Source organism: Mustela putorius, unplaced genomic scaffold (assembly GCF_011764305.1).
Source record: "Mustela putorius furo isolate JIRA1106 unplaced genomic scaffold, ASM1176430v1.1 tig00537350_pilon_pilon_pilon, whole genome shotgun sequence".
Taxonomy (NCBI): domain Eukaryota; kingdom Metazoa; phylum Chordata; class Mammalia; order Carnivora; family Mustelidae; genus Mustela; species Mustela putorius.
The window spans coordinates 10,028,584-10,045,691 of record NW_025422471.1 but is presented as its reverse complement, the minus strand read 5'-3'; the positions used below and the strand labels follow the sequence as shown (position 1 = coordinate 10,045,691).

The following is a 17,108-nucleotide window of genomic DNA, read 5'->3' as shown; positions in this document are numbered from 1 at the left end:
TAATTCCAAGCTTAAATAAAGTATGCAGCAGTCACTTAATGTCTGCTACGATAAACTCAAACCTGATGGTATTGGTAGGGGAAAAGGAAGGGTGAGCCTCAACAGAGAGGTTTCACTGTAAAAGCATTTGGGTTGGCTTTTCAAATCTCAGCCTTCATGATATAAAGAAGATAAAGACTGAGCTGTATGAATTTGGGGACTGAATAAAAGCAATTAAGATTTTGATTCTTTCCAGATCTTAGTTACTCTGAGTCCTGAGATGGTTCTGAGTCTTTTGCTTCTAGAAATGGAGGGTAATCTTCATTTGATCATATTTCTCCAAATGCAGGGCTCAGGTTTATGCAAAGATGTGTGGCATAAATTGGAGGGGGGGGGGCTCTTACTTTTAGATTCCAACGTAGGCATTGACCTGGTGATACAGGAAAGCAAGACCACCTAAATATTCTTAAAACAGGATGTGTTAATCAACTGTGGGTTATTAGAGTTACCAAACATTGGGAAGAGGCTAATACCCATTTTTAAGGGAAAAGTGGCATCATTATAGTAAGGATAAGTCACAGACTTTCTCCATTGTTTGAAAATATTTGAACAAGAATCTCCAGATGGCTCTTCTACCTGGGAGCTTATGCTAAGTACTTGGAGCTTGTGTGCCTGCTTAAACATTCAAGTGAATACTGTTGCTGGAAGAAATTTCTATTCGACTAACTACTTATGAGGGCTGTTTAAATGCACTCTACTGACCAACAAACAGGACAATCCTTTAAGTTGGGATTTTAAAATATGATTCTGATTATATGTTGAAGTCATTTTTCTTATGAAAGCCCATCTCACATTTCTGAAGTGATTAAGTAAGTCTGTTCAAATAGTTTGAAATAAATGCATCTGAGATAGGACTTTCTAGGATTGTATTTACTGCACAAAACCATATAAACATTAAGTGGAAGAAAAGATGGGTTTGGAATGAAAGTAGCTATTTACCTCTATGTATATGGCTATATCTTCATTTCACAGATAGAGCACATACACATATACCATATGCAGTAAAAGAGCACTTCTGAGTTCATATACTAGTGAACTGTAAACAACAGTTGCTATATACCAAGTGCCCTCTATCAATATCCACTGTAATGGAAAACGCTGGAGTAGCACTTCAGATCACTAACAGGAAGAGGAGAACCCTGAAACCTATCATTTAGACATCTGATGACAGCTCTGATGCAAGATGGCAGTGAAAAATTTATACCGAGGAAGGCCTGATGTGTGAATGAAGGAGAATTATTCTCTGGGCTATTTTTTAAAAAAAAATTCCATTTTCCTTCATGTGTCTGTTTACCAGCACTTCTTTGGGGGAGATTCCATTCTTTGAGGCAGTGATTTAGGGTCTATATTTCACTATCATTAAATACTCTGTTTCATGAGTATGAAATAACCCAAACTGCAAGAAATCTAAAGTAAATGTACTAGGTGCAGTGCATGATGTTTAATAAGCATCAGTATTTATTATAGTAGGAGGCAGAATTTTTGTTGCATTACACCTTTTGTTAAGTAGCCAGTTTAGTCAGTATGAAATCCTATAAAATGGGCAAAGATGTAAAAAGGAGTCAGGAGTTCACTAATTTAGAAATTCAATTATATGTCACTGTTTCATATCAGGGTAAATTACTTCATTTGAATTTTTGAATTTTTAGAGTAGTGCATGAAAGGTGACAGACTGACAGCACTACAGACTGAAATTCTTACACTACTTTCCTGAGTGTGAATAATATAAAAGAAAATGTACAAAACAGAATTACACATAAGTTTCATATAATGAGATTATAAATGAAATAGACACGGTGCGGAAATGGGCGAATAAGAAAAGTGCTTTCAGAAAAACTTTATTGAAGAGATAAGGCGAAAGGGAAGGGGTCAGTCGGTACTTTCTACGCTGTCCTCCTAGACATACATGTATGAGAGAACGGAGGTCAAATATCAACAAAACAACAATGTGTCTGAAGGGAGGCCTATGAATGACATTCAAGAGAAGTTAAAAGAAGAAATCTTCAGTGAAAAAGAAACAGTGACTCCTTGTAGTGAAGGTTATCATAATCAGGAGTGTAACAAGACAGGGGAAAAAAGATACTGCCACAGACAGAGCACAAAAGAAGACAATGCATAGGCATGAGGAACAAATGTTGAATTTCCATAGTTCTGATCCTAAGCCCCTTTCACAAGAACCCAACCTGCCATTCCTCACTGTGGGTGTCATGATGAAATCTACCATACTACTTTCTGTCACTAAGTTGTCAGCTTCCCTAAGTCTGTCTCTTCCTACGTAACCACCAGAACGTACTATGATCTATTAGTCATTTTCCTCCTCACACAGAAAAAGACAATAACTCAATGCTGAATTTTCCAGTACTTGAATCAAATGTTTCTAGTTGTTAATTTGATATTGATACCACTTTTTAATGGCCTGTGGGAGTGGATGAGTTAGACCCTAATGCCTTAAGACATACATTCGAATAGTCATGAATACATTGCAGTTATAGCTCTTATGGTGTTTTACAGGAAAGAATGACTATATCACAGTTTACAGAAACCAGTAAATATTAATTAATGCTGATATGGCTCTACCTATAATATTGAAGTGAAGAATGGAAAGTTGTTAGGGACATCAGAAATTACCTAGTTCAGTTCCTTTCTGTACAGATGAGAAAAAAATGAAAAGACTTACATGCAGCCCCTAGTTCCAAAAGACATGTGATTGCCTTAGCTGTAACCCCAAATTCCACAAATGATAATGCTTCTCCTTTATTCTATGCCACTCCACACTGCCTAAAGGCATGATTGCCATGAGGTCCTTGGTTATTTGTCCTAGTGCTATATCTCCTTGTAATACTATAGGCTCCACGGTGACATAGTCTTATGCAAGTTTTGGGGGTGATAGGCCATCACGGTAGTTTGTACACATAAACTGCTTTAATTCTGTGGACTAAATGGCTGTTGTTTTTTTCTTTTTCTGGTCAATATGGTAGGTAAAGTCAGTCAAACTGGTTCCTTCATGTAGATACTGCCTTACTATGGAAATGAATGTGGAAACATTCATCTTTGTCAGAAATTATGTCAAATTATTCAAATTTATTGGTGAATCACAGCAAACATCCCAGCTGATGAACATCTCAGTCATATGTTTTTTAGAGAACACTTATGGTTCTGAAAAGATAACATTACCATGAGCTTTCCCATTCTGAAGCAAAGATGTTTGGAGAGAAGATGGGGTCTGTTATTCAAGATAGTAATTTGTTTTAATCTTAAAAAAATTCCAAATATGTCCAGCACTGTAAGTATCGAAATGTACCCCTTCTGATAGTGTTGCTATTGTTTCTCTTTCTTCTTGTTCCCCTCTTTCAAGACCTTTAGGAAGCCACCTCTAAGACCTTTTTGTCAGTTTCCATCTTTTCCATAGACATACTGCGGCCTTCACATTAACACTGCTTCTCTGGCTTGAGGTAATAAACGATTAGCTACAGCACAGTGGTGTGATGTTCATGTTATTCTTTGCTGTACTACACTCAGCTACTGTCTCAAAAATTAATGCAAGTATATCAGGATCTGAAATTAACTTTTTATAGCCAAAAGCAACGTCCTGCTAGGAGGAGAAAAACCTATTATAAATGGGCTGGCATCTGATTGCTTGTAGATGGGGAGTACTAGGAAAATAACATTTCAAATTATAAAATGGTGAATGTAACAAAAGCTGCCCCATACTAACTAATCAGTGTTTTGTTTACGAACTGGTAAGGTCTAAATAGGGGATGTCTATTTTTAGTAAGTGACAAATCTATTACTGAAGATGAGAGATGAGGCTAAATTAGCTAATGCTTTTATGTTATGTTACACCGGAATAATAAGAAAAATACTTGTAAGAAAACTAACAGATAATATTTCTCTCTGAACTGTATATTAACCTTGAAAGTTTACTTCCCCCAGAAATCTCACCAAACTAGTCACTCATTGTATTTAAAAGCATACCTTGTTCAGTAAACATTAAGGAAATCACCTTGGAAAATTAGGAAAGGAAAAAAAATCAACCATGATAATGCACATATCAATTTCTCGGAGAAAAATTTTAAGTAATTTCTCGTTATAATACCCATGTAATAGAACCCAATATGGAGTCCCACAAAACAACGGTATTTTATAAATTTTGTTTAAAACTGCCCATCAGTTTATGCTCTGGTATTTTACTGGTGTTTCGATCAAGCTTCTCTATACTAGCAATATTTTTGTCCCTTTTTGGTCTGGATGTAAAATGTATGCCATCAAAAGTTTAAAATCTGTAAAAATACTTAATTTCTAATTACTCAGTTAAAAATCAGTATCTTTAGCAAATAAAACCAGGGCATGATCTAACTGAATGTTTTCTAGTATATAATGTATGGCTGGCTACAACTATAAAGAATAAGAATATAAAAATTTTACCAGTTCTCCCACAGATCTGATTAATTAGGAGAATAGAAAAAAAATAGTTGTCTTTATTTTATAGACCACTGATTACTTTCTACTTTTGGATAGGGGGGCAGGCAAAGGAAGGATGGGGGAGAGTTTTATTTTAAAAATAGAACAAACTCACTAATGTCCTTAGAGGTAACAGGTAGTTCCTTAGTGTGAACATGAGTATTTAGGCTTAGAATAGACATTAAGATTCTAAAAAATGAACAGAATAAACCTTTAAATTTTTAAGATATAAAATGATCATTGCTAACTGAAAAAGTTTAGTTTTGTGTTGTCATTTGTGTTGTGTTGTCATCTGATTATCAACTAGTAGCCATGGTTCTAATCTATAAATATAGTGACGAAAAGTCATGAATCCACTTTTCTCTACTCATTTTTAAGTGATCAGCTAAATTACAAGATTAAATACAGTCTTTAAAATACTTTAGAAGAACTGCAGGTCAATTTTGAACTAAGTACGTGCTTAAAAATTACAAATAAGACCAGTGAAATTCTATAAACAAAAAAGGTACGAATTATTGCTATTTGTGCTCTTCATTCTTATGCTTTGCTTATCTTTCTCTTGACCTTTATCCAAATGAATCACACTAACTCTTGAATGCTTTCTCTCACTTGATTTCTAAAGCTGTTCATCACACTTGCTGGCTAGAAGCACAGCTGGCAAGGGATCTAAACCTCATCACTGGGCAAACTTGCCCTTCTGGTTTTGCCAAGAATGACATTTCCAATGGGGAAAAAAAAGTTACTGTATGGGGCACTGGATACTGTATTTGTTTGTGAGAATCAATAGCTCCACCCCCTTTGTTAGTGCTACATATAGGCATTAGAAATAAAACCAAAATAACAAAGAATTAAATAGCCTAGAGTTCTCTAAATTCAATTGTTAATTAAAGTAGGAGCACAGAAATCAGCTGAGTATTTTTACTCATTTCCTGAAGAAAGATGCAACTGAGGATAAGCAGTGCCCCCTAGTGTCAATAATTACAGACACTAAAAGCTAAAGGAAACTTAGTAATGTTGACTGAACTAAAATTATTAAAAATATATGCAGTAATAAATTATAAATCCATTGTTATTCAAATTTTAAATTTTTACATGTATATAAAATTACGCCACCTAATCATTTATTTAATACTGATTTGCTCAGGAATGCATACTCACATGAACACACACACACATACACACACTGTACACAGACTGACATGGCCAAGATGTCCTTAATGTTCCAGGCAGCTCAGAAAAAATATTCCACCCAGCACAGCAGGCCATGCATGAAGCGGGTGTCAGCAAGCCCAGCAGAATCAGTCACTGTGAAGACGTCTAATAGGAACTGCTGAATACACAATACAGGCAGCATGGCCTGAATGGCTAAAGCGGAATGGCCAGAATGGAGTCCGAAAACCCATCCGAAACTATAATTAAACCTGTAATGAGTGTTTAAACATTTTTTTTCTCTTTTTTGCTGGTATGCGAAGATTAGCATACTTAGCCTATATTAAAGACTGATTTTAAAAACGGTCTAATTTTTACGGTGCATGTTCTGAATACTGGATCCTAAAATTTGAAATACAAATAGATAAAATCTACATTTGTCTTTAGAAGAAAATGCAACACACAAAATTAAAATATAAAAAAATTACACATACTGTATGGAATTGAACTGAGTAATAATCTTTCTCAATACAATCTATGAGAAAACTCAGAAGTTATTTTTAAAGAGCAATGGGATATCTACAGAGTGATATAGATGACAAGAAAGGTAAACTTAGCTTCTCCTTCAATAAAATACTTTCTAGGTTACTAGTTTATTAATAGCAATTTTTGATATAGAACCCATAAATGAAAGCAAACAAACAAAAACAATGTATAAGAAAACACACATACAAATAAAAATGATAAATAGAAAGGACAGAAAAAGCCAGAGGACTAGGTATATATGATGACAAAATTACTAATGAAAAACAAATTAATAAAAAACAATTGCCAGATTTTATTTGCATAAAAATACAAGGCAAAAAAAAAAAAGGATTTCAAGGCTATTTAAAACATGCATTTATATAGGAAATCATTTGTCAACTACTTTCCCACATAAACCAGTAATGCACATACTACCAGTTTGCAGTTTTAAAAGCAAGGAACATAATTAGTCTTTTATGAAAGGATTCCAGAGGGTGTTTAAATTGCTACATCTTTAAAATGAGGAAGGTGTAAACTCAATAGTTAAGTATGCATAAACACAAGGTCCAAATGATAGTTAAAAGTTGATAGGTATTTAGGACTTTTACTATAACTTCTGGCTAAAGCAGAAACTTGACACTTCCAACTATTTAAATTTAGTAAAAAGCTGTAAAATGCCTACAGTTGAGTTTTTTTAGAAGCTTAACTTTGGCAGGGCTGTTAAAATCTCGGGTTAAGCAGATGGACATATGTTCAATTTAATTGTATTAATACCTATTTCATTACATCATTAAAACTTCTGCAGGAAAGGGAATTTTATCCTAAATCAGTAAAAATAGGTACCTGCTTAGATAGGTGATAGTGAAAAACCAAAGTTGTATAATTGTGAGGGGAGAGGGCCAATTTTTTACTTTGCTGAACGGTTGAACAAAATGCTATTGCAATTAGCACTAAACATCAAGTACTTTCCTGTAAGTCTTCAATAGGCAAGAACATTACTTCTAGGAAGTAGTTGTGTTCTTTTATCTCTTTTACAAATCTTTGTTTTTATGGATATTTGTGGTTTCATCTTTAATTTCATTATAACATATTTGGCGATTATTTGTTATTAATGTAGGTACAAAGTGATAGGAGATTTCCAACCCCACCCTGCCACTGACCACATCACTTCCCAAAAGACCCAAGAAAAAGAGAGGGATGACTTCTAAAAGATAAGAGATAATGGAACACCGTTAAGAAAAGCATCCATCCTCAGAGGTAAAAATTCAGAATATTTTAGACTTAACACAAAACATTTCTGTAAGTGTAGATTTGGGGGATATATGAATAAATGTCTGGGCCAGCTTTTCTGTGTTGTAGAAAAGGGTAAGATAAACAGGTCCATGCCTGTTGAATGAGAACGATGCTGGGTTAGAAATATGAAGACTGAAGCTAGGTTTACACACAGCTGGATAGAAATGGTGAGTAGGAGCTATTATTATTCCTATAAGGTTAAAAGAAATGGAAAAGGTTTGTAATCCATGTATTCTATCACCAGCATTAACATGACCATGATTACATTTGAGTCTTCTCTAGAACATCTCAGATAAAAGAATTTGAAAGTATATGTACACAGACACCAAAAAGATAAATTTTCACAATGTGAGCTTTTAGCTTTAACTTCCTAAAGCCTACATAAAGAATGTTCAAATACAGATTTTCTTTTGCATCTGTGTTCTAAACACCTATAAACAAAAAGACTCTTGTAAAGTGCTTAGAGGCAGAAAAAGAGTATAAGAGATTAAATAATTTCAAAGGAAGGTATTTTCTTAACATATGTGTATTCCTTCAAGTAACTATCTCTTCAGGCATATGATACCACAAAGATTATTAAATGCTTCCACATACTTAAACAATCATAAATACGTATCAAATAATTGACCATAACATATTTTTAATCAACAACTATCATTACACTGAAAATATTTTCTTCAGGATGATAAAGCAAAACTGTACTACACTCTCAGGAATGATTTATATTGTTAAAAGTTGGAAAGAACAAATACAGCAGAAAGCAAATATTAGTCTTTGACATTATTTCTTTAGTCACAGAGAGATTTTAAATATTTACAGCTTGTTATATTTACCAACAGTGGTCAGTACTTGCTTATTAACCAATACATACCATTTCTAAAATACTATCTTGGGACAGGAGTAAGGAAAAGTAAGAGAAAGGCAGTAGGCTATTATTTTACTCAGAAATTATATAACCTCTTATTTATTTGCTTTATTTTCAGAAAAGTAACACTTTTGCATAAAACAGAGTATATCTTACTGATTTTTATATTTAATTGTATCTTGAAAAATTTAGAACTTTTACGTATACTGATGTGAATTAAAAATCGTAGTTACAACTAAAACTTAAGTTTTTAAGCAACCAGAGTGCTATATATAATACTATCATAGACAGCCACAGGAAATTTACAAGTATATCCTTAAAGATGAAAGATCAAACTGTGTATCATTAAACAAACAAAAAACTATTTTTTGAGATTTTATGAAGAGATACACTTTAATACATAGTTACTGATTAATAATTTTTACTACTAAGTTACCATGGTGTTACTAGAAATTCTCAGATTTACAATATGATACACTGGAAATATGGTAACTTCTAGAAATCATCAATAAATATATGATCTTTGTCACAGGGAAAAAATGAGAAGAGGGCTGAAATCAGTATATCCTTCCTTCTATGATTTAAAAATAATTATTCCTGTATTTGAAAACCCATTAAGCTTGAAAGCTTTTTAGCAATTTCTTGCTTCTTCATTAGATAAGGGGGAAAGTAATGGATTTCAGTGGACAACTTTTTACCAGCTATTTCACCATCTTTCTGTTTCCCAGCACCTGAAAACAAAGCCCACCCCATTCCCTCCCCCACCAAGTTTCCTCAGATATGTCTTACAAAGAGACTGAGCACAGAGAACACATTTCATATTCAGACCTTGATATCCCTGCACGGGAAAGGCTGGAGGACTCTTCTAAGTCTCAGGTCCTGAGTAGTACCTGAGCAGTAATAAAAAGAGTGGGCATGATACAACATCTTGACAGAATAGCACAGAGGCCAAGCTCTTTTTCTCCCCCACCAAATACTGAATTATTATTTCTCTAGTGTGGGTCCATTCAAGCAGCTAATTATGTGCTGTAAATTTGGAGGAGAAATACAGCAATTGTGACTGAATTATAGAGCAAAAAATCTGGCCAGCTGAAGTGTGTATTTATACCTATTCATAGTTGCACATGGTCACATGTGCTTGGGGTTGTCATTCAGTCCTATAAGGGGTTTTCAATGCATCTCCTGTCACACCATACACTTGTTGGTTGTATGCAGTCAATGGTTCTTCCACACAGCTAAGCAAAAGCACTTTCCAGCATCTGAATTAGCTTGTTTGATCATGGGTTGCTGTGAAATATAGACTCCTCTGACTTCTGAGGTAAAAGAGCTCTCCTCCACTCATGAGATTATTTTACATCTAGCAAGAGCTTAAGATATATACTTACTCATTCAGATATGCAAATTTAACCACCAGAGACAAGTAAATTATGCAAGATGATGTATGTTTCATTTTAGCTGGAAAAAAATGTGCAAACACTATACAATTCCATTTCAGAGAGCTATACTTGCACAAAGTTGAGATGCACTGAACAAAAGTTGCAAGGTAATATCCATGTTTCCACAGATTGGATTCAGTTTTGAAGAGCTGCTTTTAAGTAACTAGAGAGAGGTTTTTCATTTCAATACTTTCTTAAGCCTTTTTCATTGGTATTTTCACAAGTAATTTCCTCAAACTACCAAACTTATATTTAAACTTTAGAAAAAAAAATAAACTTTAGAAAAAATTACATCATTACTCTATGAATGTTTTTTCTTATTTATATGAATATATATATATATAAATGATTAACAACTTAACACATTTTAATTTAATTTAAGCTTCAATCACCCCCAAGATTAACTTTTCCAATATATGGCCCTGTTTTCTAACACATGTTATTTAAATTAATAATAACTGTTTACTGACATTTCCACTTGATGAAAAAATTTCATCTAACTCATGTATATATCTCATTAATGCTGTAGCTTTTAGAGACACCTTTAAAACAACAAATGACATTATCTAACAACCTGACATGGTTATTGCCCTTGTATAATAAACACTGAATTCATTCCAGGTTTAATTTTAAAGTATGAATTCTAGCATTTCTGATGCAAATAAAAGAAACGTGATCTCTATATTTTCCTATCGAATTTTACAAAACAATTATTAAAATATAAGGTTTCTGTGTCCTGTGATATACCAAGTGAGGCCACAGTGACACCACGGAGTGAAATAATGGGCGCGATGGTTTTCTGTGACATTTATTTTCTATACTTTAACAATTGTCAGAAATACTGACCTGTTTAATGAAGATAAAAGAGCATATATGAAAATGTCCTGATTTGTAGAAAGTGTTACTAAATATGCTTTCTGAAACCATTAAGGAATTGTCGTAGCAGAGTTTAATTACCAACAGCACAATAATCAAATTCAGCCATGACACATTTCTAAATCTTTGCCAAAAGTAAACCTTCTCATAAATTCACATAGGCTTTGATGAAACAGCACGCTGGCTGGGAGGAGGATATTGCCCTGCATCTTGACAGAAGCCTACGTTCGTCTACGTTCGTCTCACCAGTTCCTCACTAAAGATGTAGTAAATAGGTTGGGGGTAATGGGCATTTTCTTGATAATTAGATGTGCAGGCAAATATGTTCTTTGGCAGACAATATAAATGTTGATTTAAGGACTAGCCAATAAAGAGGGCTAAACTGCAAAACATTCATTGCTCAACTTCTCATAGATTTGGTTGAAGACTTAATTCTTAAACTCAGGTTTCCATTACCACCAAATAACACACTACCACAAAAGTTATGATATAATGAAATAAAGTTTACATAGTTAATACTGATATGCAGCTGCTTAATAATTTCCATATTTGACATACCATTCACATTTACATTACTTACTAATAATGATGAATAGTAATAGGTAAGTCATTCTGGACTACTGTTTCATTGTGAAACTAATAAAACTCCTTATTTTCTTAAACACACAAAGCAATGCATGTCTCACTGAAACTAAGGAATATACACAGCTAGTAAAGATAAGTGGTAACCTAACACAATACCAGTAAGTTTTAGTTTATGCCTAGGTTTAAGAGATCATTTTTAAAGAAAATGGTTTTAAGCTAGAAGCGAGATACACTGTTTTAAAAACAAAAATAGCACGAGATAAATGGCATATACTCTGGCAATTTTCTTTAACGTAGCTTTTTCAATATAATCTAGTCTACACTGCACTCAAACTGCAGAAACATCCAAATTAGTTAAGAAAAAAAGAGTTACTTATCCTTGCAAAAAGGGCCTATACTCAAAGGAACATCTGAATAAAATTGAGACATCTGCAGTAAAGTTTTACCTTCTCCCTAGAATGTTTGAGATGAACTCAGTGTAACACTGTCTTCCAAGAAAAGACAAAGTGATCAATGGAAGAACACATCAGGCTGCCTTGGACAGGCCAATCAATGCAAGAAAGAACCTTGCCCAGGGCCTTATGCAAATAGAAGCACGTCCTGCAACCTAGGGAGGGAACATGCGCAATAGATCAATTGGATCTAAAAAACCTTACAGCTATATCAGCTTCAGACAGTAAATATATACTGATGAATACCTCACACTTCCTGCAGATTCTTAAAGTGGGTTATTTTTAATAGCTGGTTAAAAACTCTTTCGGGGATCTAGAGTGCAGCAAAGAGGAAGAAAACATCATGGGAGAAACACTCAGCATTACCTTCGAGAGTGTGCAAACAAAATTCTGATTTCTTAAAATTTCTGGGCATAGCTGAATTTTGCTGATGTTTCAGAAGCTTAAATTTTCAGTATGTTTGTATTCATGAACTGGAAATGAAAACCTTAAAAAAAAGCAGACACTGTCTCAGGTAGTTCTTGAACAGGGAATAAATGAAAATGTTGTAGAAAAAATAATTCAAGATATAAAATTATAATCATCATTCTCAGTCACCAAAGATTATTCTCTATCGGGGGTTAACCTACTGATAGAGGAGCAGTTTTTCTTTTAAAGTTAAAATCTGTATCTCTAAAAACCACTCTAAAATCTGATTAGAATGCATAATGAGCTCAAGAGCTACTTAGTACACAAAGTTAGTACACAAAGCTCTATCCCTGTTAAAGGGTGTTGAAGGCAAGTCAGATGCTGTATAAGGCTACATCAAAAATGCTCAATTATCGGGTGTTCAAGGAAGTTCTTGTGCAAAATTATTTCCTAAATATCTTCATTTTTCATTTGTTTTTAATCCCACTATTTCCCCTTAGGAATTCACATTTTAAAAAAGCCCTTCATAACCTTAAAGAAGTCAAAATCATATTTTAAAAAAGAATTATAGTGTCAGCAACAATAATAAAGACACTACCAAAAGAATAAAAACCAGTAAATATCTGTTACTACATTATCTTTGAATTTTAAATATGAAAAGAGCTGCAGATGCATTTTCTAAAAGGTGTGTAGCAAATACTTCCAATGTTAAAAATAAAATACGTGATTTTCCTTTAGTTGCTGAAGTATGAACTTTCCTTAGCAAAGTCCTATGTAAAATATGAATTTCTGACATCTAATATAAAGTTCACTATGTAAAGCTGTATATTTAGCTATTTAAAGGGCACCAGATATCTTAAAACACTCATTTATTTAGCCAATGAAGAGAAATATGAGACTATGCAGGATAAACATAGCTTACTTTTTAGTTTTCACAGCTCCAGTGCTTTCTATATTGGTAAGATTTTACGTTTCCATTTAGTGTTAATAAGATTTTTTTCCTAAGGCATATGTAAATATGTCATTCATTTATTTTATCCTCTTTACTTAAAGCTTTATGAAAACTTTAGTATTTATATGGAGCAAGCAAGGAGATATAAATCAAAGCACCATAACACCCCTTTTTAGTTTTTCAAGTATTAGATATCAAATGCAGTGCTTTATAATAAATCAGAAAGGCATGAAGTAGCAGGTTAATTATAGGGACTCAAATGTTTCCTTGTTCCAATTTTAATTTTGAATGTAAGAATTTTGAGTCGTCTGGTATTCATAGTGAAATGTAAACTCCAATTTACAGTAAGTAAAATTCAAAGGATAAAGCAACTATGATTTAACTTTTTCTTACAATATTTAAATTGCTACATTTTCTCCACTATGCAGGAAAAAAAGAAAAACAATTTTAGAATACTATCAACTAATATTTGATGGTGTTGACATTATGATAGGCAACGAATAATGAAATTCTATCCTTCCTGATCTAAATCTGCACAATACGTGATTTTTTGCTTTTAAAAGCATATTCTCAGCTTAAAAAGTATGATATTCAGTCTACTAAATAATTTTGTACTTTACAAATGTAAGTATAGAATTTTTTTGAACGGAAGGTTCCCTCATTAATTAAAAATGTCCTATTTTAAAGATTTATTCATTTTAGAGACAGGACAAGAGTGCAGGTGCATAAGCGAGTCCTGGGGGTGGGGTAGGGGAACAGGGAGAAGGAGAGAGAAACTTAAGCAGATTCTGTGCTGACCATAGAGCCAGACACAGGACTTGATCTTATGACCCCGAGATCATGACCTCAGAGCCCGACATTTAATTGAATTTGCCACCCAGGTACCCCTAAAAAATGCCCAATTTTAAAATAAATTTATCTCACGCAGTTTTTAAAAAAAATCCGTCAGAGGGAAGACTGTTTCTTTGGTAAATTCATTAATTCTCACATTGGCTTTCGATTTTAAATTGGATTTCAATTCTGGATCTAATCCTTCTTGTGCAAACTTGGACAAGTTCCTCAACCTGACTTTCATCTGTACAACAGGGTTAATATACCCACCTAAAAGAGTTAAACTTAAGTTATAAAACACCTTGCTAAAACAATATTAATAACCACATTCAGTAGCATCCTAAACTAGTGCTCTCTTCTGAGGGGCAGTTTGCATAATGGTTTTAAGAATGGGCTTTGGAGCCAGAAAACTTAAGTATAAATTCTGGCTCTATCACTTACTGGTTGTGTGATCTTAGTACTTAAAATGTTGGTACCTCAGTGTCCTCATATGTAACTGAGAATAATATTAATACCTATATAATAGGGTTGTTTTAAGGATTGTATGTGTTAATATATACAAAGCATGTCTTAAAACAATGTCTGTTACTTGGTAGCTGCTGTGTTATAAAGCTATTACTTCCAGGTGTAACTTACAGATATGGATACGGCAAAGGAGCAAACACTGATAGCAAGATTTTTCCAGTAAGACTTGAAAGGTCAAGTCTATTTTGCTGGTATTAGAAGACAGCTGTCTATTTCCAAGCATGGAATGAGCTGCAAAGAAGAGCCAACCAAGGGCTTGGCCAAGGAAATTCATCTGCTTTTCAGATCTTCATAAACTGTTTTCAATTTTTCAGCTTACACTGAATTTCCAGAGCGCCACATCAAAACATTCTCAAAATTTAAACATAAATGATTTGAGGACTGCTGTTATTTTAAATTTTCCACACCTTCTTTCTACTTCATTAGTTTGGGTAATTAAGAATTGATTAAAATTGAAAGTCTGCATGGAACGCACAGAAAGAATAAGCAGTAAATAGGACAGAGAATAAAAACTAAATCATCATATACTTCAACAGAGAAATGTAGACTGGAATCCTAAAATATACGGAAAAACCAGGAGGTTGTTTTAGAGATAAGAGTCACCATCATCAGTATATTACACCATTTATACGGGCATAGGTACTTGATGAGAGAATAAACACACTAAAACCCAGGGTAACAAAATGAGAGGTCTGCCTTCAAAGGGAGAAAAGATACACTTAAATGCTTCTCATCTGTAAAATGGGGATAACAGTACGAAGCTCACAGAGATTTATAAGGATTAAGTGAGATAAAATTTATTTATATAAAGTATATGGTAAGGACAGTGGTGCACACTAAGTATCATTACAAGTATTAGTGAAGCTCATGATGAACATTAAGATGCTGTTGTTACTTTCTGATGTGTAAGACACTCACAAATGCCAGTTCTATTTAAAATGTCCATTTAAAAAGACACTGCTATGAATTGCTTAGAACTGTTCCTGACCCAATCATGTCTTGGGTTCCCATGGCTGGCTGACACATTATATAGATTCCATTATAATAGCAATGACAGGGCTCCAGGAGAGTGAGAAAGGGCACTAATACAGCCATCAGATTTGAAGGCATCTATTTTACTTGAAAATCTCTTCTAAAATCTTAGAGGAAATGCAAGTGTTACCAGATGTGAAGGTTTATAATATACTAAAGATAGTTAATATATGACTACACATTTAATATATGGATATACTGTAAACAAAAATGTCTAATATTTAGATATTCTAAAAATGCAAAACTGAAAATTTAAGGCTCAGTGTGTAAAAATGATATGATAAAAAGTATTATTACATTATTAATGACATGGGAAATAGGAATGTTTTCTGAGGTAAACTGAGCAGTAATACAACAAAGGCAATGTATAGGGGCTAGTGATCTCATATCATTTTATGACAATTGTTCATAGGGCACCACTTTATTGAGAAAGTCAAGATTTCTTTGTTGTTAGCTGACAGGATACTAGAAATTTTTGAAAATCAACATTTATAATTATACAGCATCCCTTGATGTCTTATAACTGGAAAGAAGTCAAGATAGGGAATTTACTGTAAGAGAAAGCTGAGGTGCTTTATCTTTCTGACCAGTGCCTCTCTTTCAGAAAGATAAATGCTGAGTTTTTCTTTTAATACTGATGTCTGATAACTGTAGTACAGAAATTTGGAGATAAGATGTTAGAAGGTAGATGTCAGATATTAGATGTTAAGAATATTAGGCATAAACTAGATACATTAGAAATTGGAACTTTTTAATCATTTGACTCAATTATAAAATTGTCATTGAAATATTAAATAGAAAATTTTGTTGTATTCTCATACTCTTTAATAAACTTCTTTATGGGAAAAATTCAAATAAGGTTTTGAAAACTAAAGAAATCTGAATACACTAATACATATTTAAATAGGCAATTTTTTTTTTTCCTAGAGTATATAAGATTTAACTTGCTCAATTTAATCAGAGAAAACAGAACTAGTTTTGGGGTTAGGTTTAGGTCTGGCTACTTCCCTTGAGTAGAGATTTCAATATCTTCTTAGCTGTTTTTCTTCATTCACTGACCAATTTCCATTAAGGCCCTTCTAAGTGTCCAAAATTTGGGGGTCTCAGACAATACCTCCTACACACTCAAGCATACTGATTCTAAATGTCCCTGTTTCACATCTTAAATAATGAACTTTGTTCTCTCGTCCACCCTGCTTTGCACTATCTTGTGGCTCAATATGAATGCCCACACCTTACTTTTCTTCATCTGACTCAAGGAAGCACCATCTGAGATCTACTTCTGATAACTTATCTCTATATAAATATAGGATCAAAACCTATTTATTGAGTATATACTTATTATAGGCCCAGCCAGGCTAGCAGCACAATAGGAACCACAGAAATAGGAATCACAGAAAATAATGAATTTGTTATTTATTCTCTGCCAATTAAGAAAAGGACTCTGAGATGACTTAAAGCAAAATATACTTATGAATTAAGACACTCAATACATGACCAAGGATGAGAATAATTAATAAAATAAAAAACTAACCATAACTCTGGGTTTATAGGAGATGAGGGTAAAACATCATTACTGAGTTTTTATTTTCTGATAAAAAGATCCTATCAATTTATTAACAGAAACAATCCTTCCCAATACTTAACCAAGCCAAATTTATGTTGTGGATTTTCATTTT

The 17,108-nt window shown here is 33.4% G+C and overlaps 1 protein-coding gene across 7 annotated transcripts in view; it reads right to left on the bottom strand.

Moving 5' to 3' along the window:
• FAM172A (family with sequence similarity 172 member A) overlaps positions 1 to 17,108 on the bottom strand; it is a 426,343-nt gene that overhangs the window by 164,505 nt on the left and 244,730 nt on the right. The window contains exon 9 of one of the 7 annotated variants that reach the window (XM_045074535.1): positions 9,161 to 9,222. The exons of the other annotated variants lie outside the window; for them this stretch is intronic. Coding sequence (XP_044930470.1) covers positions 9,205 to 9,222 — 18 coding nt within the window. The 3' untranslated portion in view covers positions 9,161 to 9,204. The remainder of the gene's footprint in view (positions 1 to 9,160; positions 9,223 to 17,108) is intronic. 7 annotated transcript variants of the gene reach the window in all.